The 27,500-nt window shown below is 45.1% G+C and overlaps 2 protein-coding genes across 10 annotated transcripts in view; both read left to right on the top strand.

The window, feature by feature from the left end:
• LOC118375470 (zinc finger MIZ domain-containing protein 1-like) overlaps window positions 1-27,500 on the top strand; it is a 316,755-nt gene that overhangs the window by 164,181 nt on the left and 125,074 nt on the right. The gene's annotated exons all lie outside the window — the stretch shown is intronic.
• LOC127916473 (uncharacterized) lies at window positions 15,312-19,914 on the top strand. The gene is made up of 3 exons (XM_052498254.1): window positions 15,312-15,366; window positions 17,185-17,411; window positions 18,152-19,914. Exons 1-3 carry the CDS (start codon window positions 15,312-15,314, stop codon window positions 19,406-19,408), a joined length of 1,539 nt encoding a protein of 512 aa, XP_052354214.1. The 3' UTR covers window positions 19,409-19,914.

Raw genomic sequence — 27,500 nt, 5'->3', positions numbered from 1 at the left:
CTTTGAATTGAATTGAAATTGAGAGAGCAGAGGGAGGGAGCGAGTCAACAGGGAGCGCAGCAACAGGGCGTGAGAGAGTGAAATACCACAGATTTGTGACCTGTTGCCACAAGTTAAGGGCAACCAGTTAAGAACAAACACCATTGTAAATACAACCCATATTTATGTTTATTTATTTTCCCTTTTGTACTTTAACCATTTGCACATCGTTACAACACGGTGTATATATACATAATATGACATTTGTAATGTCTTTATTCTTTTGGAACTTCTGAGTGTAATGTTTACTGTTAATTTTTATTGTTTATTTCACTTTTGTATTTTATCTACTTCAGTTTCTTTGGCAATGTTAACATATGTTTCCAATGCCAATAAAGCCCCTTGAATTGAGAGCAGAGAGAGAGAGAGAGAGAGAGAGACAGCAAAGAGAGCAGAGAGACAGCAGAGAGAGAGAGACAGCAAAGAGAGCAGAGAGAGAGACAGCAAGGAGAGCAGAGAGAGAGAGACAGCAAAGGGAGCAGAGAGAGAGGCAGCAAAGAGAGCAGAGAGAGAGACAGCAAAGAGAGCAGAGAGAGAGAGACAGCAAAGAGAGCAGAGAGAGAGAGACAGCAAAGAGAGCAGAGAGAGAGAGACAGCAAAGAGAGCAGAGAGAGACAGCAAAGAGAGCAGAGAGAGAGAGACAGCAAAGAGAGCAGAGAGAGACAGCAAAGAGAGCAGAGAGAGAGAGACAGCAAAGAGAGCAGAGAGACAGCAAAGAGAGAGAGATAGCAGAGAGAGACAGCAAAGAGAGCAGAGAGAGAGCAAAGAGAGAGAGATAGCAGAGAGAGACAGCAAAGAGAGCAAAGAGAGAGAGAGAGCAGAGAGAGCAAAGCGAAAGAGATAGCAGAGAGAGATAGCAAAGAGAGCAGAGAGATAGCAGAGAGAGAGAGCAAAGAGAGCAGAGAGAGAGAGAGAGGGATAGCAGAGAGAGACAGCAAAGAGAGAGAGAGAGACAGCAAAGAGAGAGAGAGAGAGAGAGAGAGAGACAGCAAAGAGAGAGAGAGAGATAGCAGAGAGACAGCAGAGAGAGCGAGAGAGAGACACAGCAGAGAGAGAGCAGAGTGACAGCAGCATACTGCATGTCTGTAGAAAGCCATAACAGGCCAAATCTGGAACAGTCACTCAGTCAGTACTAATTCAAAGGGGCTCGGGTTGAATGGCGGAAACCAAGTTAACGAGATTTACTGGGATTTACCACCCAAAACCACTTCCTTTTCCCGGGGTATATGACTGTGAGAAACAGGTAAATTATAAGACATTATTTACATGAACAGCATGGTGTGAAATGGAACTGTTAAATGAGATGCAATGTCTATATCTGGCTTGTCTCCGGCCTCTGCATGGAGAATCAACACTTAGGGTGGGGACAGACAGCTCATCTCATCATGGTAACTGGAGTTCACAATGCATGTAGAGCTATCATCTCATCATGGTAACTGGAGTTCACAGTGCATGTAGATCTATCATCACATCATGGTAACTGGAGTTCACAGTGCATGTAGATCTATCATCTCATCATGGTAACTGGAGTTCACAGTGCATGTAGATCTATCATCTCATCATGGTAACTGGAGTTCACAGTGCATGTAGATCTATCATCTCATCATGGTAACTGGAGTTCACAGTGCATGTAGATCTATCATCTCATCATGGTAACTGGAGTTCACAGTGCATGTAGATCTATCATCTCATCATGGTAACTGGAGTTCACAGTGCATGTAGATCTATCATCTCATCATGGTAACTGGAGTTCACAGTGCATGTAGATCTATCATCTCATCATGGTAACTGGAGTTCACAGTGCATGTAGATCTATCATCTCATCATGGTAACTGGAGTTCACAGTGCATGTAGATCTATCATCTCATCATGGTAACTGGAGTTCACAGTGCATGTAGATCTATCATCTCATCATGGTAACTGGAGTTCACAGTGCATGTAGATCTATCATCTCATCATGGTAACTGGAGTTCACAGTGCATGTAGATCTATCATCTCATCATGGTAACTGGAGTTCACAGTGCATGTAGATCTATCATCTCATCATGGTAACTGGAGTTCACAGTGCATGTAGATCTATCATCTCATCATGGTAACTGGAGTTCACAGTGCATGTAGATCTATCATCTCATCATGGTAACTGGAGTTCACAGTGCATGTAGATCTATCATCTCATCATGGTAACTGGAGTTCACAATGCATGTAGATCTATCATCTCATCATGGTAACTGGAGTTCACAGTGCATGTAGATCTATCATCTCATCATGGTAACTGGAGTTCACAGTGCATGTAGATCTATCATCACATCATGGTAACTGGAGTTCACAGTGCATGTAGATCTATCATCTCATCATGGTAACTGGAGTTCACAGTGCATGTAGATCTATCATCTCATCATGGTAACTGGAGTTCACAGTGCATGTAGATCTATCATCTCATCATGGTAACTGGAGTTCACAGTGCATGTAGATCTATCATCTCATCATGGTAACTGGAGTTCACAGTGCATGTAGATCTATCATCTCATCATGGTAACTGGAGTTCACAGTGCATGTAGATCTATCATCTCATCATGGTAACTGGAGTTCACAGTGCATGTAGATCTATCATCTCATCATGGTAACTGGAGTTCACAGTGCATGTAGATCTATCATCTCATCATGGTAACTGGAGTTCACAGTGCATGTAGATCTATCATCTCATCATGGTAACTGGAGTTCACAGTGCATGTAGATCTATCATCTCATCATGGTAACTGGAGTTCACAGTGCATGTAGATCTATCATCTCATCATGGTAACTGGAGTTCACAGTGCATGTAGATCTATCATCTCATCATGGTAACTGGAGTTCACAGTGCATGTAGATCTATCATCTCATCATGGTAACTGGAGTTCACAGTGCATGTAGATCTATCATCTCATCATGGTAACTGGAGTTCAGTGCATGTAGATCTATCATCTCATCATGGTAACTGTTTTTCTTGTGACAGGTAGACATACATTAGCTGCAACAGCCTATACTACAGTAATATAAAGACTGAATGTCTAATTTACCCATATCCATCTGGCTTTCGTGGGTCACCTTGTTTTTTTAATTGTAAAGATTAGAATTGTTTTAATTGTAGTTGTAGAATTTTAAAACAGTATCACTTGAATACCATTGCTTTAAATCAGTGCACACGTGAGTACTCTCTCGCAGTCTTTCTCTCTCTGCATCAACTCCATTCAAATTGCATCGGAAATAGATCATCCTGTTCTAGATTGATATATAGCCATATACAGTGTATTCGGAAAGCATTCAGACCCCTTGACTTTTTCCACATTTTGTTGCGTTTGCAGCCTTATTCTAAAATTGGTGATATAGTTTTTTTCCCCCTCATCAATCTACACACAATACCCCATAATGACAAAGCCAAACAGGTCTCATAGCAAAGGGTCTGAATACTTAAGTTATTTCAGTTTTTTATTTTTAATACATTTGCAAGAATTTCTACAAACCTTTTTTCCCTTTGTCATTATGGGGTATTGTGTGTAGATGTATTAGGAACATTTTGTATTTAATCCATTTTACAGTAAGGCTCTAATGTAACAACATGTGGGAAAAGTCAATACTTTCTGAATGCCCTGTATATAGATGTCCTAGCCAACCTCTTTCATGTAATAAAGCAGTATTAGCCTTATATTTAGCTAAATCATGATGGATTATACATACTAAGCTTTTAACTTGTAGCCTCTGTCTCTTGCGCAATACGCAAGCTCCACTGACCTCTCCTTAAAAAAGTATCCTTAGCTCTTGGAGTCCCATGCAGGAAAAGCTAGACTAGAATAGCTTGTGGGACATTATTTTGTTTAACATTTCTTATACCAATAGACGATTGAAGGAGGGAGGCAAGCTCTTGTTTTGTTTCATGTTAAATACAGCAGCCACTAGAACTCACGGGTAGTTTGAAAGAGGAGTGAACGTGCAACGTTTTTCTTTTTATCAGACCCATAACCAATCAATGTTTGTGAAGACAATTGAAGGATGTCTATATTATTGAAGGATGTCATTATAATGATGAAGATAAGGACAACAAAACGTATTTCATTTAACTGTTGTGAGTGAGGAACAAATAAGCAATAATAGTGAGAGAAAGAGGAGGTAGGCTGATAACATTAGGGGAAATATATGTTAGCCTACTAATTATACAAAAGGGCCCTATTATATTTCAGAATTCAAATCAAATTTGCTAGCCTATTCGCTAACTTTGTAGTCATGTGCTGCACTAGAATCACATGTTCTCTCCTGCTTTATCATGGTTTGAACGAGGTGCGTAATTCCAATCCATATAATACAGTATAATACAGTACAGTAATAATACAATACACTACAGTAATACAGTTCACGCTCAAAAATATTAGCCTTTTGGTGCTAGTTTAATTAAATACAGGGTTAGCCTGGCGAAAAGTCCTTTATTCTCGGGATGGAACATTTCTAAAATACCGGGAAAATGTTCACCCCTACTAGGGGCTACAGGTTGATTTGGGATTGGGCAGTGGGCTAGAGACCGGAACTTGAGTTAAAGACTTGGTTTGGTAGAAGGGAACTGGGCCAAGCATTTGGGTTATAGGCTGGGTCTGGCGAGGAAGACTTGGTTTGGTAGAAGGGGACTGGGCCAAGCCATTTGGGTTATAGGCTGGGTCTGGCGTAGAAGACTTGGTTTGGTAGAAGGGGACTGGGCCAAGCGTTTGGGTTATAGGCTGGGTCTGGCGAGGAAGACTTGGTTTGGTAGAAGGGGACTGGGCCAAGCGTTTGGGTTATAGGCTGGGTCTGGCGTAGAAGACTTGGTTTGGTAGAAGGGGACTGGGCCAAGCGTTTGGGTTATAGGCTGGGTCTGGCGTGGAAGACTTGGTTTGGTAGAAGGGGACTGGGCCAAGCGTTTGGGTTATAGGCTGGGTCTGGCGAGGAAGACTTGGTTTGGTAGAAGGGGACTGGGCCAAGCGTTTGGGTTATAGGCTGGGTCTGGCGTAGAAGACTTGGTTTGGTAGAAGGGGACTGGGCCAAGCGTTTGGGTTATAGGCTGGGTCTGGCGTGGAAGACTTGGTTTGGTAGAAGGGGACTGGGCCAAGCGTTTGGGTTATAGGCTGGGTCTGGCGAGGAAGACTTGGTTTGGTAGAAGGGGACTGGGCCAAGCGTTTGGGTTATAGGCTGGGTCTGGCGTGGAAGACTTGGTTTGGTAGAAGGGGACTGGGCCAAGCCGTTTGGGTTATAGGCTGGGTCTGGCGAGGAAGACTTGGTTTGGTAGAAGGGGACTGGGCCAAGCGTTTGGGTTATAGGCTGGGTCTGGCGTGGAAGACTTGGTTTGGTAGAAGGGGACTGGGCCAAGCGTTTGGGTTATAGGCTGGGTCTGGCGTGGAAGACTTGGTTTGGTAGAAGGGGACTGGGCCAAGCGTTTGGGTTATAGGCTGGGTCTGGCGTAGAAGACTTGGTTTGGTAGAAGGGGACTGGGCCAAGCCGTTTGGGTTATAGGCTGGGTCTGGCGTGGAAGACTTGGTTTGGTAGAAGGGGACTGGGCCAAGCGTTTGGGTTATAGGCTGGGTCTGGCGTGGAAGACTTGGTTTGGTAGAAGGGGACTGGGCCAAGCGTTTGGGTTATAGGCTGGGTCTGGCGTAGAAGACTTGGTTTGGTAGAAGGGGACTGGGCCAAGCGTTTGGGTTATAAGCTGGGTCTGGCGTGGAAGACTTGGTTTGGTAGAAGGGGACTGGGTTATAGGCTGGGTCTGGAGTTGAAGTAGCACACCGGGCTCTGACTGGGCTGGAAGGGAAACTGTCTGGTTCATGTCAGACCCCTTTGCTGCAGTTTATCCACCCACACTGTGAGGTGGTTATAATAGTATTACGAGGTGGCAAAGCCAAGCAGCCAAGTAGTGTGCCCTCTAACACAGAGAGACAGCCTCACACAGTCTCTTGGGCTGCATGCCAAATGGCACCCTAATCCCTACACAGCACACTACTTCTGACCAGAGCACTGTGGGTCGTAGAGCCGTGTGGGTACTAGAGCCCTGTGGACTCTGGTCAGAAGTTGTGTACCATATAGAAAATAGGGTGCCATTTGGGACACAATTTAATAGCGGCTGGACAGGCCTTAGATTGGTTAATTCACTTAACATGCCCTGCCTGTGCTGCCTGACACCACTGTATTAATGCCCTGTAATGCTAGAGGTCCTCAAACTGCTGCTTTGAGGTCAACAGGAACATAAAGCTCTGCTTGAGGGTGAGAGGGCTTGATTTTACTGTTGGAGTGTATTTCTCACTGATAGTCCTATTTAACAGTATTTCTCACTGACAGTCCTATATAACAGTATTTCTCACTGATAGTCCTATATAACAGTGTATATTTCTCACTGACAGTCCTACATAACAGTGTGTATTTCTCACTGACAGTCCTACATAACAGTGTGTATTTCTCACTGACAGTCCTATATAACAGTGTGTATTTCTCACTGACAGTCCTATATAACAGTGTATATTTCTCACTGACAGTCCTATATAACAGTGTATATTTCTCACTGACAGTCCTACATAACAGTGTGTATTTCTCACTGACAGTCCTACATAACAGTGTATATTTCTCACTGACAGTCCTATATAACAGTGTATATTTCTCACTGACAGTCCTATATAACAGTGTATATTTCTCACTGACAGTCCTACATAACAGTGTGTATTTCTCACTGACAGTCCTACATAACAGTGTATATTTCTCACTGACAGTCCTATATAACAGTGTATATTTCTCACTGACAGTCCTACATAACAGTGTATATTTCTCACTGACAGTCCTATATAACAGTGTGTATTTTTCACTGACAGTCCTATATAACAGTGTGTATTTCTCACTGACAGTCCTACATAACAGTGTATATTTCTCACTGACAGTCCTATATAACAGTGTATATTTCTCACTGACAGTCCTACATAACAGTGTGTATTTCTCACTGACAGTCCTATATAACAGTATTTCTCACTGACAGTCCTATATAACAGTGTGTATTTCTCACTGACAGTCCTACATAACAGTGTGTATTTCTCACTGACAGTCCTATATAACAGTGTGTATTTCTCACTGACAGTCCTATATAACATATTGCCAAATCAAGTGAAATAGATAATAAACAAAAGTGAAATAAACTAAAAATGGACCGTATTCATTACACAAACAAAATTTCCAAAAGAATAAAGACATTTCAAATGTCATATGATGTCTAAATACAGTTTTGTAACGATGTGCAAATAGTTAGAAATACAAAAGGGAAAATAAATAAACATAAATATAGGTTTAATTTACAATGGTGTTTGTTCTTCACTGGCCTAGCCAGTCTCCAGACCTTAATCCCATAGAAAATCTGTGGAGGGAGCTGAAGGTTTGAGTTGCCAAACGTCAGCCTCGAAACCTTAATGACTTGGAGAAGTTCTGCAAAGAGGAGTGGGACAAAATCCCTCCTGAGATGTGTGCAAACCTGTTGGCCAAATACAAGAAACGTCTGACCTCTATGATTGCCAACAAGGGTTTTGCCACTAAGTACTAAGTCATGTTTTGCAGAGGGGTCAAATACTTATTTCCCTCATTAAAAATACAAATCTATTTATAACATTTTTGACATGCGTTTTCTGGATTTTTTGTTTTTTTTGTTCTCTCTCTCACTGTTCAAATAAACCTATCATTAAAATTATAGACGGATAATTTCTTTGTCAGTGGGCAAATGTACAAAATCAGCAGGGGATCAAATACCTTTTTCCCTCACTGAATATACACTGCCCAAAAAATAAAGGGAACACTAAAATAACACATCCTAGATCTGAATGAATGAAATATTCTTATTAAATACTTTTTTCTTTACATAGTTGAATGTGCTGACAACAAAATCACAAAATGATCAATGGAAATCAAATTGATCAACCCATGGAGGTCTGGATTTGGAGTCACACTCAAAATTAAGGTGGAAAGCCACACTATAGGCTGATCCAACTTTAATGTAATGTCATTAAAACAAGTCAAAATGAGGCTCAGTAGTGTGTGTGGCCTCCACGTGCCTGTATGACCTCACTACAACGCCTGGGCATGCTCCTGATGAGGTGGCGGATGGTCTCCTGAGGGATCTCCTCCCAGACCTGGACTAAAGCATCCACCAACTCCTGGACAGTCTGTGGTGCAACGTGGCGTTGGTGGATGGAGCGAGACATGATGTCCCAGATGTGCTCAATTGTATTCAGGTCTGGGGAACGGGCAGGCCAGTCCATAGCATCAATGCCTTCCTCTTGCAGGAACTGCTGACACACTCCAGCCACATGAGGTCTAGCATTGTCTTGCATTAGGAGGAAACCAGGGCCAACCGCACCAGCATATGAGGATCTCATCTCGGTACCTAATGGCAGTCAGGCTACCTCTGGCGAGCACATGGAGGGCTGTGCGGCCCCCCAAAGAAATGCCACCCCACACCATGACTGACCCACCTCCAAACCGGTCATGCTGGAGGATGTTGCAGGCAGCAGAACGTTCTCCACGGTGTCTCCAGACTCTGTCACGTCTGTCACATGTGCTCAGTGTGCACCTGCTTTCATCTGTGAAGAGCACAGGGCGCCAGTGGCGAATTTGCCAATCTTGGTGTTCTCTGGCAAATGCCAAACGACCTGCACGGTGTTGGGCTGTAAGCACAACCCCCACCTGTGGACGTCGGGCCCTTATACCACCCTCATGGAGTCTGTTTCTGACCGTTTGAGCAGACACATGCACATTTGTGGCCTGCTGGAGGTCATTTTGCAGGGCTCTGGCAGTGCTCCTCCTGCTCCTCCTTGCACAAAGGCGGAGGTAGCGGTCCTGCTGCTACTTTATACCATGTTTCTTGTAGGTTGACAATGTCTGTAATTCTTTGGTGAATTCCAGGTTCCTGCTCTTTCGGCCAAATGTAGATGACCTCAGGCCTTAGATATTAAAGGATGAGATGGTGAAGGCTTTGGGTTCCATAAAGTGTCCAATGTTGTTGGTCGTGTGGTTTGGCCTCAGGCCAGTAAGTGTGAACAGAGCCTGCTGAGCATATGGTACATGCCATTGGCTTGGGCTAGTTTAAGAGTGGGGGTTGGGCCTGTTTGCCTGCTTACTGCCTGGGCGTATGTGTGACTTCCATGTTTGGGCCCTCTTTATGGGAGTGGGAGGCATGGGGTGGGCACGATGGGCATAGGTCTGATCTGAGGGGGCCTTAAATGGGGTGTGGGCATGGTTGACTTGGGGGGTGTTGATTGGTTGGGGTGGGGGTGTGGAGCTGTGGTCTGGATGTAGGTTCTCTCTGCGTGGCTCCTCTATGTTTAGATCCGGTCGGAGGGGATCCCGCAGGTCTGGGAGAGTGTCTTCCTGGTCTGAGTGGGTTGTCTATTGATCTGTTGCTAATGTGTCAAGTGTTGGGGCTGCGTTTTAGGGTCTGGGCGAAGGTGGGCACTGCTGCTTATAGGTGAACCTGGTCGTAAAGTCCAGGGTGGAGTGGTGGGCGAGGTAAACATTTGGTTTTGAGGCACAGTCACAGGAATAACTTGTGTTTACCCGCTGTATGGTAGCAGGGTGGAAGTCTTTTCGTGGTAGCAGGGTGGAGATAAACACTTGTGCGTTGGGGAAAGTAGAAGAAGCTTTTTCAATCACTCCCGTCAGTGCTGTTGAGGCTGCGTTGTCCTGCTGTGCTCTCAGGTCGTTTGTGCCTGTGTGTATTATTATGTGTTTGGATGACCCTAGTTGGTCCTCCTACAGAAGGTCTAGGGCACGCTGGGTGTTTGGACACCAGAGTTTAGACACACTGTGTTTTGGAAAAAGTTTGTTTTCTTCTATATATTTCCCGTTTCAGTCCATAAGGAGAACAATCTGTGTCTTGTGTTTGTCTTCAGTGGGTGTGGGGGGGGTGTCAGGAGGGCTATCAAGTGGCTGACAGGGGGGGTGCTCAGAGGGGTGGGATCCCCTGGGCTTGAGGTTCTTCATTTGTCTGTCCTACTGTGATGTTGACGCTATGGTCAGGGTCTGGTGTGGACTGTTCTGCTGTGGTGTCGAGACTTTTGTCGGGAGCTGAGATGGGCTGTTCTGCTGACTTCTCTGCGAGGGTGGCCACCTCTCTAATGGGTTGTTCTCTCCTCCAGAATTCCGATCATCTCCTCTAGTGCTCTGTTATTCTCCTGCTCCTGCTTTTTCTCCTCTAGATGTTGTCTCACCACAGTCCAGAGTGCAGATATTTCTCTCTCCACCTCCAGCTCTCCGGGTCTGGTTGAGGGGGTGTTGTTGAGCTGGACTATTATTTTGTGGTGACTGGAGTGTGTTCACCTCTTGTTCCAGCTCCACCTACCTTACCTCCAGTGAATTTGTCCTTCATTTCATTGAGGGAGTAGTACTCTGTGCTGAGAGGCTGACTGGTTGCTTGTGGTTGCTCGTCTGTGGGGTTGTTTAATGAAGAGGTCTGACACGCTCGGGTTGGGGGTATCTTTCTCAAGAGAGAGCTTATCCTGCTGAGCTATCTCTTTGATAATGTGAACATCCAGCTGAAACGGTTTGGGGTTTCCCTGTACCATTACTGTTCCAGATTTGTGCACGTTCACATTTGCTGTCCTCGTTGTCAAGTTTCCTGAGGTTCCACCCATCGGTTACAACCCCCCTCTTAACAGACGGGTAGTGTTAATATAGCACTGTGTCATGCCAGGGGATGGTCTGTGTTAATATAGCACTGTGTCTTGCTAGGGGATGGTCTGTGTTAATATAGCACTGTGTCTTGCTAGGGGATGGTCTGTGTTAATATAGCACTTTGTCTTGCTAGGGGATGGTCTGTGTTAATATAGCACTGTGTCTTGCTAGGGGATGGTCTGTGTTAATATAGCACTGTGTCTTGCTAGGGGATGGTCTGTGTTAATATAGCACTTTGTCTTGCTAGGGGATGGTCTGTGTTAATATAGCACTGTGTCTTGCCATGGGATGGTCTGTGTTAATATAGCACTGTGTCATGCCAGGGGATGGTCTGTGTTAATATAGCACTGTGTCTTGCTAGGGGATGGTCTGTGTTAATATAGCACTTTGTCTTGCTAGGGGATGGTCTGTGTTAATATAGCACTGTGTCTTGCTAGGGGATGGTCTGTGTTAATATAGCACTGTCTTGCTAGGGGATGGTCTGTGTTAATATAGCACTGTCTTGCTAGGGGATGGTCTGTGTTAATATAGCACTGTCTTGCTAGGGGATGGTCTGTGTTAATATAGCACTGTCTTGCTAGGGGATGGTCTGTGTTAATATAGCACTGTCTTGCTAGGGGATGGTCTGTGTTAATATAGCACTGTCTTGCTAGGGGATGGTCTGTGTTAATATAGCACTGTGTCATGCCAGGGGATGGTCTGTGTTAATATAGCACTGTGTCTTGCTAGGGGATGGTCTGTGTTAATATAGCACTGTGTCTTGCTAGGGGATGGTCTGTGTTAATATAGCACTGTCTTGCTAGGGGATGGTCTGTGTTAATATAGCACTGTCTTGCTAGGGGATGGTCTGTGTTAATATAGCACTGTGTCTTGCCAGGGGATGGTCTGTGTTAATATAGCACTGTGTCTTGCTAGGGGATGGTCTGTGTTAATATAGCACTGTCTTGCTAGGGGATGGTCTGTGTTAATATAGCACTGTCTTGCTAGGGGATGGTCTGTGTTAATATAGCACTGTCTTGTAGGGGATGGTCTGTGTTAATATAGCACTGTGTCTTGCTAGGGGATGGTCTGTGTTACTGTGTCTTGCACTGGGGGGATGGTCTGTGTTAATATAGCACTGTGTCTTGCTAGGGGATGGTCTGTGTTAATATAGCACTGTCTTGCTAGGGGATGGTCTGTGTTAATATAGCACTGTGTCTTGCCAGGGGATGGTCTGTGTTAATATAGCACTGTGTCTTGCTAGGGGATGGTCTGTGTTAATATAGCACTGTCTTGCTAGGGGATGGTCTGTGTTAATATAGCACTGTGTCTTGCTAGGGGATGGTCTGTGTTAATATAGCACTGTGTCTTGCCAGGGGATGGTCTGTGTTAATATAGCACTGTGTCTTGCCATGGGATGGTCTGTGTTAATATAGCACTGTGTCTTGCCAGGGGATGGTCTGTGTTAATATAGCACTGTGTCTTGCTAGGGGATGGTCTGTGTGGAATACTAAGTTGCTTATGTTCACATTTTCATAACAGTCAGCAAAAGATGTCTCTTGATTTTCCATAAGGAGCTGCATTTTGTACTCTTTTCGTGCCTTATCATTTTTTCCACACAGAGGGTACTGTATTTTGGTTGAGGGAGGCCGTGCTTCTCTCCTCTCACACCTCAGTGCTAATTGAAGCTGTATCGCTTATCCAAGCAGCTTGGTAGCCTTAACTTAGCATTCAGTCCTTATAAAGTCAAATATATCTTGTAATATAAATATATATTGTAATGTTGTTGTTTTTTTGGCTTTTGAAAATAAAACATTGCTTTAGACTAACAGTTCCAGGTTGGATGGTGTTTTCAGGTGTCTGTTTGTTTGCCAGAGGATTTGCTCAGGTAGCTTGAGAGAAATAATCCTTGGTAGTAAGGAAGCCTTCCAGGTAATTCCGTCCAAAATCAGGTTGTAGGTTTTGAGTTTTGATTTGGGGTGACGGTTATGTTGTGGAGGGTAGCGTCCTGGACATGTCCCTGCCATATAATCCAAGTTTATCTAACTCTAAATATATATTTTTGTAAAAACATGCTGAAATATGCGAGAGCTCCTCTGCTCATGACCGCTCACGTTTCTCGCCGTTCCTTCTCATCCCCCCTCTCCTCTCTATCTCCTCCCTCTTACCCTCTCACCCTGCCTGGTGTCTTCACACTGGATGATCTGTAAACAGCTTTCCTCTGGAGTTTCACTGACACTTTTTCATCTGCTTACATTTGTGTGTGTGTGTGTGTGTGTGTGTGTGTGTGTGTGTGTGTGTGTGTGTGTGTGTGTGTGTGCGTGTGCGTGTGCGTGTGTGTGTGTGTGTGTGCGCGTGCGTGTGGGTGTGTGGGTGTGCGTGTGTGGGTGTGTGTGTGGGTGTGTGTGTGGGTGTGTGTGTGGGTGTGTGTGTGGGTGTGTGTGTGGGGGTGTGTGTGTGTGTGTGTGTGTGTGTGTGTGCGTGTGCGTGCGTGCGTGCGTGCGTGCGTGCGTGCCAGGGATTCCGTTACCCAATAACAGTAGGCTTTTATCCCCCAACAAAAATGAAAAGCTCCTATTTGCGAAGTAATGCATTTTTGATAACAAATTATGAGTCTTACCTTGCTGCAAAGTCGCCTAGCAAAAATACAACCAAATGTGCAGGCAATTATTTTCTAAAAACTTCCATAGGCTATTAAAACCAGTAACCCTTTTCTCCCATGTTCTATTGGTTTTCAAATCAACTTTCATTGTCAAAGCCGAAGTCACAATCCTAGTCATAGTAACAACCATGCTAATTGTCCCCACTTTCTCCATGTCTAATGGATATTTTCAGTTCTGCCACATGAAACGGCTCAGTATGATGTTTTCCCACTAGTTGTATTATGGAACAAACATTTGTGTGTTGCTGACTGCCTTGTGCTCTTTGCTGCACCTACAATGGGAATAAATAATAGTTGATCAACATTTTATGCTAAACGTTCTGATTTGTTGCATGAGCTGTCACGAGAATTTTCAATCACAATGATAATAACTGACAATCAATAAACTTTGACTAATCCCCGTGGTTCGTAAGATAATTAGGCAAAGACTCAGTTTATGCAAAGGGTTAGTACAGTTTATTCACGAGAACGTTCTAAAGTCAAGAATGCAAACACAGTCTTTATAACACACACACAAACAAGTTCAAATCTTAAGCCATGCCTTGCTCACAGTCAGTGTTTTCCCACTACACAGATACATTGTTTCTTTAATCTGCAACATGTTTCATAATCTTCTGCAAGCCTAACAGTTTCTCCCCTCCACGGGTGGAGACAGAATGTCCTGTAAGGAACACAGTAGTACAGCTTGTCTGTCGATAGCTCCTCTTATCATTTGTTTCACACTTGCACCCTGCTTACATACTAAAAAGGAACAAACGGTCCTTGTTCTAATTCTGACTATCATCAGATTATTGTTTTATGATTCTAATACATTTCATACAATGATATGGTTTCAGGGTGGAATATTTTAATCATTACCTTTAAGCATATAATTCCCTTATCAATGAGCCTCGTTGTTTTTTTAAGTTTTGGGGATATAGCCTAGGCCTGCTGGTTGGATGAATTTGGGATCTATCGTCCTACAAATGTCCCAGAGTCTGTTTTGGAATAGGCTATTTTTTTCTCGACAAGCTGACCAATAGAATTGGTAAACTTTTATACTACAGTATGTCGGATAGTAGATTGACATAGGCTAGTGATTTTGCTGTTTGTTACTCGTCTTGGTAGCAGAGGAAAAGTAAATGTGGTCAGTTATTCTAACATAGGCGGCTCGTGGGTTTCAAGTTGGAGAAGCAAATTTTCACCATAAAAATGCACACTTTATAATAAAGCATTCTATGCTTCGTCACATTTGCAGACTTATGTAAGAGCCTACTTTTCATAATCTCATGAGTAGATTCTAGACATTAGCTGAATCTTTTTAATGTGACAAATTGCAGGGTAGCCTACAAACAGATCAATATAATTGACCTACGAAAATGGGAGACACAAATACATCTAACCTGAAGGAGGATTATTTCCCCCCCCCCAAAAACAAAAGTGTCACTGACCCACTGGTGCCAATAAGATTAAGTTGAGAATTTTGAGAACTAAAAGACAGATTGGAGTCTTTTCATTGTCTTCTCTTTACAGCAATAGCCAATTGTTTTTCCGCAATTGTATTTCTACATATCGAACCTTCGCACCTGTCTGAGGTCCAGAGCGCTCTGGAGCAGGTTTTCATCAAGGATCTCTCTGTACTTCGCTCTGTTTTTCTTTGCCTCAATCCTGACTAGTCTCCCAGTCCCTTCCTCTGAAAAACATCCCCGCAGCATGATACTGCCACCACCATGCTTCACTGTAGGGATGGTGCCAGGTTTCCTCAAGACGTGACACTTGGTATTCAGCCAAAGAGTTCAATCTTGGTTTCATAAGACCAGAGAATCTTATATCTCATGGTCTGAGAGTCTTTAGGTGCCTTTTGGCAAACTCCAAACGGGCTGCCATGTGCCTTTTACTGAGGAGTTGCTTCTGTCTGGCCACTCTACCATAAAGGCCTGATTGGTGGACTGCTGTAGAGATGGTTGTCCTTCTGGATGTGTTCTCCCGTCTCCATAGAGGATCTCTGGAGCTCTGTCAGAGTGACCATCAGGTTTTTGGTCACCTCCCTGACTAAGGCCCTTCTCCCCTGATTGTTAATTTTCGACAGGTGGCCAGCTCTAGGAAGAGTCTTGGTGGTTCCAAACTTCTTCCATTTAAGAATGATGAAGGCCACTGTGTTCTTGGGGACCTTCAATACTGCAGAAATGTTTTGGTACCCTTCCCAAGATCTGTGCCTTTACACAATCCTGTCTCGGAGCTCTACAGACAATTCCTTCGACCTCATGACTTGGTTTTTGCTCTGACATGCACTGTCAATTGTGGGACCTTATATAGACAGGTGTGACTTTCCAAATCATGTCTAATCAATTGAATTTCACACAGGTGGGACTCCAATCAAGATGTAGAAATATCTCAAGGATGATCAATGGAAACAAGATGCACCTGAGCTCAATTTAGTCTCTTCGTAAAGGGTTTCATTTCTAAAAACCTGTTTTCGTTTGTCATTATGGGGTATTGTATTGCTGAGGGGAAAAAAATATTTAATCAATTTTAGAATAAGGCTGTAACATAACAACATTTGGAAAAAGTCCATGTATGTATATATATTTTTAAGCTAATGCCCAAATCATGTTTTCTTGTGTAGTAGCCTATTTTGAATGTTTTTTTCTTAAATTTCTGTATAGGCAGAATTTTGTCAATTTAATTCAATGTACTTTAGGGAAAGCTTCCCCGAGCCTTATGGACGCACAGCCTATATATTCTAACAGCTTGAAATTGCTTATCGGGATTCGGTAAGGATGCATGTCGTTGCATCCTGGAGTTGCATGTTCTGTTATGATAATCTTAATGTGATTTCTGTCATTCTGAGAACCGTGGGTGGACGCCCTAACCAGGTTACACACCCAATGCATATGGGTCCGGTACATTTCTCAAATGTCTGGTAAATTAAAATGCTCCCGATCAAATGTCCAGCGCCACATTTACCTAACGGAAACCCTGGTGTGTGTGTGTGTGTGTGTGTGTGTGTGTGTGTGTGTGTGTGTGTGTGTGTGTGTGTGTGTGTGTGTGTGTGTGTGTGTGTGTGTGTGTGTGTGTGTGTGTGTGTGTGTGTGTGGGGGGATCGAGGGGTTGACAGATAGTGTGTTACCTCAATATTGCACCCTGCAGGTGGTGGGATAATGTATTAGTGTATGAGAGTGCAGACACACACACACACACACACACACACACACACACACACACACACACACACACACACACACACACACACACACACACACACACACACACACACACATATACACATATACACACAGACACACACAGATAAGCGTACACAGTGTGGATTCAGGCTGTGTGTTCAGCAGATTCCTCCACATGCTCAAGTCTACATTAAATAAGATATGGATGTGTGTGGGAGAGTCTCGTATGGAGCAGCTCATCACCGAAGCAGTCTTAATACTGTACATGTATTGCTGTATATAATTCATGCCGTGTGTGTGTATGTCTGCCTGTCTAGGTCTGCACGTCGTCCTGTTTGTGCCTGTTCTGTCTGTCCATCTGCCTGTGTATAACAACACTCTGAGTTTACAGGCCCGGTTGGAAAAGGACTAGGTGGAAAATCTATATTAGAGACAGAACTCTGTGCTTATGCAGGGCTTTGGGGAGAGGGCTGGAGGGAGAGGGAGAAGGAATTGGAGAGCGGGGGGGGGGGTGTTGTGTGTGTTTACAGTGGAAATAGTGAGTCTGGGACATTTTCTTCTGGTCGCTTTTCCACTGTTTATGGAGAGCGGTGAGGAACAACACTTCCTGAAAGGAACGCCAGCTTTCCAACCCAAACTCCATCCAAGTCTCTCCCTCTCTTCTCTCCTTCTCCTCCTCGTCTCCTTTCCCCCCTCTCATCCAGGTCTCTCCCTCTCTTCTCTCCTTCTCCTCCTCGTCTCCTTTCCCCCCTCTCATCCAGGTCTCTCCCTCTCTTCTCTCCTTCTCCTCCTCGTCTCCTTTCCCCCCTCTCATCCAGGTCTCTCCCTCTCTTCTCTCCTTCTCCTCCTCGTCTCCTTTCCCCCCTCTCATCCAGGTCTCTCCCTCTCTTCTCTCCTTCTCCTCCTCGTCTCCTTTCCCCCCTCTCATCCAAGTCTCTCCCTCTCTTCTCTCCTTCTCCTCCTCATCTCCTTTCCCCCCTCTCATCCAGGTCTCTCCCTCTCTTCTCTCCTTCTCCTCCTCGTCTCCTTTCCCCCCTCTCATCCAGGTCTCTCCCTCTCTTCTCTCCTTCTCCTCCTCGTCTCCTTTCCCCCCTCTCATCCAGGTCTCTCCCTCTCTTCTCTCCTTCTCCTCCTCGTCTCCTTTCCCCCCTCTCATCCAGGTCTCTCCCTCTCTTCTCTCCTTCTCCTCCTCGTCTCCTTTCCCCCCTCTCATCCAGGTCTCTCCCTCTCTTCTCTCCTTCTCCTCCTCGTCTCCTTTCCCCCCTCTCATCCAGGTCTCTCCCTCTCTTCTCTCCTTCTCCTCCTCGTCTCCTTTCCCCCCTCTCATCCAGGTCTCTCCCTCTCTTCTCTCCTTCTCCTCCTCGTCTCCTTTCCCCCCTCTCATCCAGGTCTCTCCCTCTCTTCTCTCCTTCTCCTCCTCGTCTCCTTTCCCCCCTCTCATCCAGGTCTCTCCCTCTCTTCTCTCCTTCTCCTCCTCGTCTCCTTTCCCCCCTCTCATCCAGGTCTCTCCCTCTCTTCTCTCCTTCTCCTCCTCGTCTCCTTTCCCCCCTCTCATCCAGGTCTCTCCCTCTCTTCTCTCCTTCTCCTCCTCGTCTCCTTTCCCCCTCTCATCCAGGTCTCTCCCTCTCTTCTCTCCTTCTCCTCCTCGTCTCCTTTCCCCCCTCTCATCCAGGTCTCTCCCTCTCTTCTCTCCTTCTCCTCCTCGTCTCCTTTCCCCCCTCTCATCCAGGTCTCTCCCTCTCTTCTCTCCTTCTCCTCTTCGCCCCCCCCCTTCATCCAAGTCTCTCCCTCTCTTCTCTCCTTCTCCTCCTCATCTCCCTCCCTCTCTCCCCTGTCTGTCCCCTTCTCTCCCCTGTCTGTCCCCCTCTCTCCCCTGTCTGTCCCCCTCTCTCCCCTGTCTGTCCCTTTCTCTCCCCTGTCTGTCCCCCTCTCTCCCCTGTCTGTCCCTTTCTCTCCCCTGTCTGTCCCTTTCTCTCCCCTGTCTGTCCCGCTCTCTCCTGTCCCTCTGTTTCCTGTCCCTCTCTCCCTGTCTGTCCCTCTGTTTCCTGTCCCTCTGTTTCCTGTCCCTCTCTTTCCTCTCTGCCCCTCTCACCCTGTCCGTCTCTCCCTGTCTGTCCCTCTCTCCCTGTCTGTCCCGCTCTCACCCTGTCCCTCTCCCTGTCTGTCCCTCTCTCACCCTGTCTCCCTCTCCCTGTCTGTCCCTCTCTCCCTGTCTGTCCCTCTCTTTCCTCTCTGCCCCTCTCACCCTGTCCCTCTCTCCCTGTCTGTCCCTCCCTGTCTGTCCCTCTCTCGCTCTGTCCCTCTCTCGCTCTGTCCCTCTCTCCCTGTCTGTCCCTCTCTCCCTGTCTGTCCCTCTCTTTCCTGCCCCTCTGTTTCCTGTCCCTCTGTTCCTGTCCCTCTGTTTCCTGACCCTCTCTTTCCTCTCTGCCCCTCTCTTTCCTGTCCCTCTCTTTCCTGTCCCTCTCTTTCCTCTCTGCCCCTCTCACCCTGTCCCTCTCTCCCTGTCTGTCCCTCTCTCCCTGTCTGTCCGTCTCTCCCTGTATGTCCCTCTCTCCCTGTCTGTCCCTCTCTCCCTGTCTGTCCCTCTCTGTCCCTCTCTCCCTGTCTGTCCCTCTCTCCCTGTCTGTCCCTCTCTTCCTGTCTGCCCCTCTGTTTCCTGTTCCTCTGTTTCCTGTCTCTTTCTTTCCTCTCTGCCCCTCTCACCCTGTCCCTCTCTCCTGTCCCTCTGTTTCCTGTCCCTCTCTTTCCTCTCTGCCCCTCTCACCCTGTCCCTCTCTCCTGTCCCTCTGTTTCCTGCCCCTCTCACCCTGCCCCTCTCAGCCTGCCCCTCTCACCCTGTCCCTCTCTCCTGTCTAGGTCTAACCCCAATTAGTCGACTGGTAGATTGTTTGGTTGTTAGGTGGTTGGTCGACCGAGATTTGTTTTAGTAAAGCAGTAACACATATATATATTTGTGCCCATCTGAGTGAACTTATTAATTGCAGAGGCCTAAAAGCCAATTCATGCTTGATCTGAAAATGTGGTCGGAGGCTCCATATGAAGGGTGTGATGCAATTGCGGAGCTTCCAGAGGCTCAAATGATGTAAATGCAGAGTGTAGTGGCTTCCTTTCGTCTTTACCATAGCCACTGCCCAAGCCTGAAGCGGGGTTGTTTGGTACGCATACAGTCCACACTCAAGGTTTCCAAACGGCCAAACATTCCATGACATCCAGGGATATGGTGCAACAAAAATGTTTATTCTTCTTATATCTAACAAATAAATGATTCTCCAATCAACTTAAAGCACAAAATACTTGATATGGAAAATACATATTATGGTATGTCTGTATGTCTGTATGTCTGTATGGTCAAAAAACTATACCGCTCCCGCATCTAGCAAGGACTCCCTCTCTTCCTTCAATGTGCAGGATAGTGGGGTGCTTTCTTTGACATTTCTGACAGGTCATCCTTCTTTTACATTAATATTTAATACATTTACACAAATATACATGGAGCTCCATATGTTCGGTCTTTTATACAAATATGTCCAAATCGGCTCTAACATACCGGCCCCTAATTGTTGACTGCACTGAATGCACAACAATTACTTTAAATTCAAACGTAGAGCCAATACACAAAACATTCTATACCAGAGCACTATTGCAGTTCATAGCTATATACAAATATACAAGGTACCATATAGGAAAATAGTCCATAGATCCCAGTCTGAGTTGAAGTGTAAAGGTGTTCAACTTCGAAAAATGTCAAGAGTTTGACGTCCAAAAATGTATGACATCAAAGAATGTAAGAGTACGACATCAACGAATCAGAGGTGCACGTGATTCTAAGATGGAGCACTGTGTGTGTGTGTGTGTCACTCCGTCGCCTCAAGGAGCAGACAGAGTTTATTGATAGGTCTCTGTAAGATATTGGTCTTAGTCTTAACCATGACGCTCCGGACAAGACCTTTGGCCCCTGGCAAAGCCTCCACCACACGCCCCATTAGCCAAGAGTTCCTTGGGGCGGTGTCATCGACGATGACCACGAGGTCACCAGGACTGAAGTTTCTCTTAGTTTTGTTCCACTTGTTCCGCTCCTGCATAAGTGGAAGATACTCCCTGATCCATCTCTTCCAGAAGAGGTCAGTGATATATTGTACTTGCTTCCATCTCCTTCGTGAGTATAGGTCGCTTCTCTGGAATAGTCCTGGTGGCAGGACTGGCTTAGCCTTCAGATGAAGCAGATGGTTCGGAGTCAGGGGTTCTAGATCATTAGGGTCATTTGTTACAGTAGTGATTGGTCTGTCATTCATAATCGCCTCAACTTCACACAAGGCTGTCTGCAAAGCCTCATCATCCAGTACTTGCTCTTTAAGGACTGAATAGAGAATCTTTTTCACCAGTCGGATCAACCTCTCCCATACCCCCCCATGGTGGGCTCCAGAGGGAGGGTTGAATGACCATGTCACTCCTTTCTTCAGTAATTCTTTTTGAATCTTGTTGTGATCCAGCTCTTTCATAGCTTCTCCTAGCTCTCTGTGTGTTCCAACAAAGTTGGTGCCATTGTCTGTTCTGATACTTGTTACTGGGCCCCTTCGACAGATGAACCTGCGCAGGGCATTGATGCAGGAATCAGTATCCAGATAACTAGCAACTTCTAGATGGACAGCTCGACTCACAAGGCAAGTAAAGATCACACCATAACGCTTCACATGAACGCGGCCTCGCTTCACCTCTATGGGGCCGAAGTAATCTATGCCCACATGGGTGAAAGGCGGCAAATCAGGTGACACCCGATCTTGTGGAAGGTCGGCCATCTTCTGTTCTCCAGCTCTAGCTTGCATCCGCCTGCAAAAGACACAGCTCTTAAGGATCTTCCTTGCTAAAGAGTTGGCACAGGGTATCCAATATCGCTGGCGAAGTCTAGAAAGCATGTGACCTCTCCCAGAGTGGCCAACCTGCTCATGGATGTGGAGTAAGATCAGTCTAGAGATGTAGGAGTCTTTGGGCAGGATCATAGGATTCTTTAGTTCCGTAGGCATAGCAGCTTTGCTTAACCTTCCTCCTACTCTCAGAATGCCATTGTCAACAATTGGATCAAGCTTACAGATTGAGCCACTTCTCTTGGCACATTGTTTTCCTTTCACAACTAGTGCAATTTCTTGTTTAAAGTGCTGCCGTTGTTCAAATCGAATGATGACCTTTTCTGCTTCATCTAGGTCATCCACAGACAGACTTTCTTTTCCAAACGTCAGTTTCAACTTGTCAATTTGTTCCTTCAGTGAGTTTGTCAGACTCTGATCTGGACCAGTTTGAGAGAGAATTTTCCTTTTCTGGCTTAACTGTAGAAGACGTTTCTTCAGTTTCAGCATCCAGGCAACTGCTTTCTTCAAGCTGTTCCATGTTGAATAGTACTCAATCAGTTTGCTGGTTGGACTCTTTTCTTCCACACTTGTATGGTTTACGATTACGCTCTTTTCTCACCTCTGGATCATCCGGAGGGATGGAGCCAAGCTCCTCGGGACTTTCGGCCATTGAGTTTCTGGTTTCTCCAGGAATTCTGGTCCTTTATGCCATCTCTTTGAGTTCAGGAACATTTCAACGTATAATCCTCTTGAGGCATCATCGGCTGGGTTGTGTTTTGAGTTCAAATACCTCCACTGTTTTGCTTTCGATAGGTCACGGATCCTAGCAACCCTATTAGCCACAAAGGTATGGAATCTCTTGGTATCATTGCGGATGTATTTTAGCACAGACTGGCTGTCCGTCCAAAAGTTGACTCCTCAAGTTCAATCTGGAGCTCCAACTTTAACATCCTGTCCACTCGCACTGCCAATGTTGCTGCAGCAAGTTCCAGTCTGGGGATTGTCATCTGCTTGAGTGGAGTCACCCTTGATTTCCCCAGTATGAATGCAATGTGAACCTTTTCCATACCGTTTGTGAACCTAAGGTAACTTGCCGTGCCATAACCTTGTTCACTTGCATCACCGAAGTGATGCAGCTGTGCCGTCTTGACTTGACCAAAGTTCTCAGGCATCATACACCTGTCTATCTGGAATCTGGAGAGCTGGTCCAGCTCTGAGAGCCATCTCTGCCATGAAATAGAGTGTTCTTCAGGGATGACTTCGTCCCATCCACACTTTAGCTTGCAGAGCACTTGAAGGATTTGCTTTGCCTTTAATACAAATGGGGCGAGGAAACCTAATGGATCATAAATAGAGCTGACAGTTGAGAGAATACCTCTTCTTGTAAGGGGTCTGTTCTTGACAGTGACTCGGAAGGTAAATGCATCACTTTCAATGTTCCATCGGATTCCAAGTGCTCTTTCAACAGGCAGCTTTTCTCTGTCCAGGTCCAGTTCTTTTATCTGCTTGGCTTTGTGTTCATCGGGATAGAAGCCAGCACAGTGCGGCTGTTGCTGACCCACTTGGTCAATTTGAACCCACCCTGAGAGCACACATCCCTGAGGTTTTTCGTGAGAGCTATGGCTTGTTCTTCTGTGGCCACTGACTTGAGGCAGTCATCAACATAGAAGTTGGACTTGACTGTTTGAATTACCGCTTCATCGTACCTCTCACAGTTGTCTTCTGCAGTCTTTCGCAGTGCAAAGTTTGCACAACTTGGAGAGGATATAGCACCGAAAAGATGTACAGTCATTCTGTACTCCTCCAATCTTTTGTTAGTATCACCATCCGGCCACCATAGGAATCGCAGGAAGTCTAAGTAATCTTCATGGACACGTACTTGATGGAACATTCCTTCGATGTCTGCCATCATGGCAATGTGCTCTTGCCTAAATCTTAGCAAGACTCCTATAAGCGTGTTTGCCAGGTCAGGGCCTTGAAGGAGTTCACTGTTAAGAGATGTACCTTTATAGGATGATGAACAGTCAAACACTACTCGTATCGTTCCTTTGCGCTTATGGTGAACGCCATGGTGTGGTATGTACCATACCTTGCCTTTCTCTCCGAGGAGCTGTTCTTGTGGTACCTTCTCGGCGTAACCTTTGTCCTTCTTGAACTTCCTGATAATATTTAGAGCCCGCTGCTTTGCCATGTCACGATTGTTTGGCAGGACAACATCCTTTTTGCGAAAGGGCAACGGTAAGTAGTAGTGATGGTCTTTGAGGGTTATGGAACTTGATACGATCTCCATAAACCTATGGTCCTCAGCTGACATCTCACTTTTCTCTTCATACCCTCTCTCAGGGAAGTCATGGTTGTACTGATTTACAAGAAGAACCCCCAGGTCGGCAATTGAGATACGATTGGCCATCACCGTAGTGTGCCCAGATTCTTCTGCCATGGTACAATTGTTAAGAGGACCGTTCATCACCCATCCAAAGAGGGTTTTCACTGCATACGGTCCGTTGCCTTGACTATTTATGATTTTCCAGGGTTCCATTGCCTTTGGAGCATTTACGCCAATCAGGAGTTCGATGTCGGCGTCAATTTCCTTCAACTGAACTTCTTTCAGGTATGGCCACCTTTTGAGATCTTTCTGAGTGGGAATGTTCTCTCTTGTCACTGGGATCTTATTTTGGGTGTAGACCTTTGGTAATGCAAGAAATGTGTCACCTTCCACATTGCCAATCTCTAATCCAGATATCTCAAAGCTCTTGGTAGGACTCTCCTGCCCCATTGTGCGTAGCAGAATTTCAGTCTCACTGCCTTTAGCTTGCAACTGCCTCATGAGTCTCTCCGTACAAAATGTTGCTGAGCTACCAGAATCGAGAAATGCATAGGTTAACGTAGACTTGCTTCCATTTGCCATCTTTACTTGAACTGGCACAATCGCAAGTGCACAATCTGTACCGGCCCCGTATCTTCACCAGCTTCCAGTGAAACAAGAGCACTGCTGACAGTCTCCTCCCGCTTTACTGCTACACCCTCGTATCTGCCTTCAGAGATCTAAATCTCTCTCTTCCTTCAATGTGCAGGATAGTGGGGTGCTTTCTTGACATTTCTGACAGGTCATCCTTCTTTTACATTCTTTGCTTAAGTGTCCTCTCATCAAACAGCCAAAACAAAGGCCTTTTGATCTCAGAAACTCAACCTTGGCTTCGTGTGGCTGTGCCTTCATCTGTTGGCAGTCGACCAGGAAATGCTCACCAGCGCAAAATACACATGAGATACTGGGTGCATCAGAAGGGTAGGCACCTGGTTTCTTGACTTTGAATGTTTGTTCTTTTAGATGTTTTTCCGAGTCACAATCTGCCAGTACATCTACTGCAGTGGCAAAGCTGCTTCCCCTACTCTTGGACTTGAACTGCTGTTTAAAGTCAGCTTCTGTTTTGGCTTTAAAAAACCTTTTGTTGGTCAGGGGATCTTGGATATCTCCGTACAACGGATCCTGCAGTATTTTTGCCTGTTTTTCCATGAACGTCACAAGGTCACTGAACTGGGCCCTCAGGTGGCTTCTCTCTAAAATATCACATGCCGTAGACCTCCATTTTTCCCTTAGTTTGTAGGGAAGTTTTGACATGATCAACTTTATGTTGGAGGGAAGATTAAGCTCTTCCATGTTCTGTAGGTCTTGCATAGCGTTACAGCATCCTCTAAGATAGAGTGCATAGCCACCCAGTCCCTTTCCATCATCCGGTTTGATGTTTATCCAGTTCCAAGCTTTTTCCATGTAAGCAGTGGTGACTTTGATTTCATTGCCAAAGTGTTCCTTTAACAACCTCTTAGCCTCTGCATAGCCTCTTCTGGCTTCCATATGCAGACAACTACGGACTAGATCCTTGGGCTGACCAGAGGTGTACTGTTCCAGGTAATAGAGCCTATCCTGGTGGCTGCTTGTCTTATCTTCTATTCCATGCTCAAATGCACGCATAAATGGCCTAAAGTTTAGAGGATCACCGTCAAACATAGGTATCTCCCGAACAGGGAGTGTGGCCTGTTTGTGCTGTAGTACAAGGAGGTCAGCAATTTCATTCTGCCTTTGCATGACAGTAGTGAGGTTATCATGGCTGGTATTATGGCTGATACCCGCAGTGTTGATTCTGTGTTGATTGCTAGACCTTGATGTTGGCTGCTGAAGGGTGTGGTTTATGACGGTTTTCTGAATAGGTTTTGATGGCTTTGTGGTCGGTTGTTGTAAAACTCTTTGTAGTGGGGTCTTTGGAACTGCACCTAATGCACCAAATGCAACAGGTGATGGTTCAGGTTCCTTATAGACCTTGGGTTCCTGGTTCTCAAAATAAGAGTTCATTCCATCTTCTTGGCTTAGAAAATGGGCTGCCACAGAATGGGATTGAGAAGTTGACTCAACACTCTCCAGAACCTTCAGTTTGGCATTATATGCTGCTATGTCCGTTTCCAGTGCCATTTTTTCCATCCTAACATTCAGTTGAGCTTTCTGTTGTTCCAGTTGAGCTTTCTGTTGTTCCAGTTGAGCTTTCTGTTGTTCCAGTTGAGCTTTCTCCAGTTCCAATGCATGCTTGTTCTGTAATGATGCTTGGCGAGCTAGTAGAGCTGCTCGTTCTGCCTCAGCTTTTAGGCGTGCAGAGGACACTGAGGAAGCAGTTTTAGAAGACTTCGTTTTACTTGATGTTTTTGACGCATTGGAAATGCTGTCGTGTGGTTCAATGAGCGTTTGTGGCTCGATTTCAGCTTTTTTCCATATTTCCACCTCTTTCAGGAAATGTTCATAAGTTCTCATTCTTGGTTGATAATAGTTCATGCTCTCCTGTTCGTGTTCCTCCTCTGTGACCAGCTCTAGCACAGAATTATGAGCATTCTTAAAGTCATTGAGAACAGCATGGAATGCTTCAAGACTCTCATCCACAGTTTCAATGTTTTCTCCATCAACAAGAAGGGCTTTTATTTCATTCATTTTGCGTGTACATACTCCAAGTTTGCCTCTCCGGGCTGCATAGAGTGAATTTAGATGCTCCTCTGCCCTCTCCAGTGGAGTCTTATTTGGGATTTCATCCTCCATCATTCACTTTTAGTTCACTCAATTTACAATGATACAGTTGTTGGTTTTTGATTGTTAAACGTAATGCCCCTTTAGACCTCCTTTAATGCTTTAAAAACACAGTCCTCCATTTCAGCATATTGACCCATTTGAATTGAACATGTGCAAGTTCGGCATTTTAGATGCGTTTTAAACATTTCATCCCATTATAAGTTGTCCCTTTAATGAAGTTTAAACACGCAGTATCTTTAGATCGCATTCGTTGCGTTGATGCATTGCATTTCCACGTTAGGCCAAATATTAGGCATACGATTAGGCTACATTGTGCGTAGGATCTCAGTGTTTCCCAAACTTAATCTTCTTAATTGTTTTCACAACGCTGTGTTTTGAATTCCATTCCCAAGTTTATCAAACATTCCAATTAAAAGCACATTTGCGCTTCCATAATATGCATGATCAAATGATCGCATTGAACAGGGCAGCTCATTCATTCGCAGTAGTTACTCACGGCTGGCGAATTCTAGGAGTTCAAATCCTTCCAAGCGAGCTGTCCTTACGATCCGAATGCAATTACAAATAGAACAATATCCAGCGTGTGTCCGAACTGGAGATTTCCTTCCGATAGTAATCCTTCGCGGAGTTTTTGACTTGAATGTAGTGGCTTCCTTTCGTCTTTACCATAGCCACTGCCCAAGCCTGAAGCGGGGTTGTTTGGTACGCATACAGTCCACACTCAAGGTTTCCAAACGGCCAAACATTCCATGACATCCAGGGATATGGTGCAACAAAAATGTTTATTCTTCTTATATCTAACAAATAAATGATTCTCCAATCAACTTAAAGCACAAAATACTTGATATGGAAAATACATATTATGGTATGTCTGTATGTCTGTATGTCTGTATGGTCAAAAACTATACCGCTCCCGCATCTAGCAAGGACTCCCTCTCTTCCTTCAATGTGCAGGATAGTGGGGTGCTTTCTTTGACATTTCTGACAGGTCATCCTTCTTTTACATTAATATTTAATACATTTACACAAATATACATGGAGCTCCATATGTT

This window comes from Oncorhynchus keta, chromosome 36, assembly GCF_023373465.1.
Source record: "Oncorhynchus keta strain PuntledgeMale-10-30-2019 chromosome 36, Oket_V2, whole genome shotgun sequence".
Taxonomy (NCBI): domain Eukaryota; kingdom Metazoa; phylum Chordata; class Actinopteri; order Salmoniformes; family Salmonidae; genus Oncorhynchus; species Oncorhynchus keta.
The sequence above is the reverse complement of the archived record's forward strand: the minus strand, read 5'-3'. Positions and strand labels throughout refer to the sequence as shown.

Coding starts and splice junctions, on each gene's coding strand:
- LOC127916473 (XM_052498254.1), top strand. CDS start 15,312: ATGGTTGTCCTTCTGGATGTGTTCTCCCGTCTCCATAGAGGATCTCTG. Junction 15,367..17,184: donor TAGAGGATCTCTGGAGCTCT/GTCAGAGTGACC, acceptor ACTCCATCCAAG/TCTCTCCCTCTCTTCTCTCC. Junction 17,412..18,151: donor CTTTCCCCCCTCTCATCCAG/GTCTCTCCCTCT, acceptor CCTCTCATCCAG/GTCTCTCCCTCTCTTCTCTC.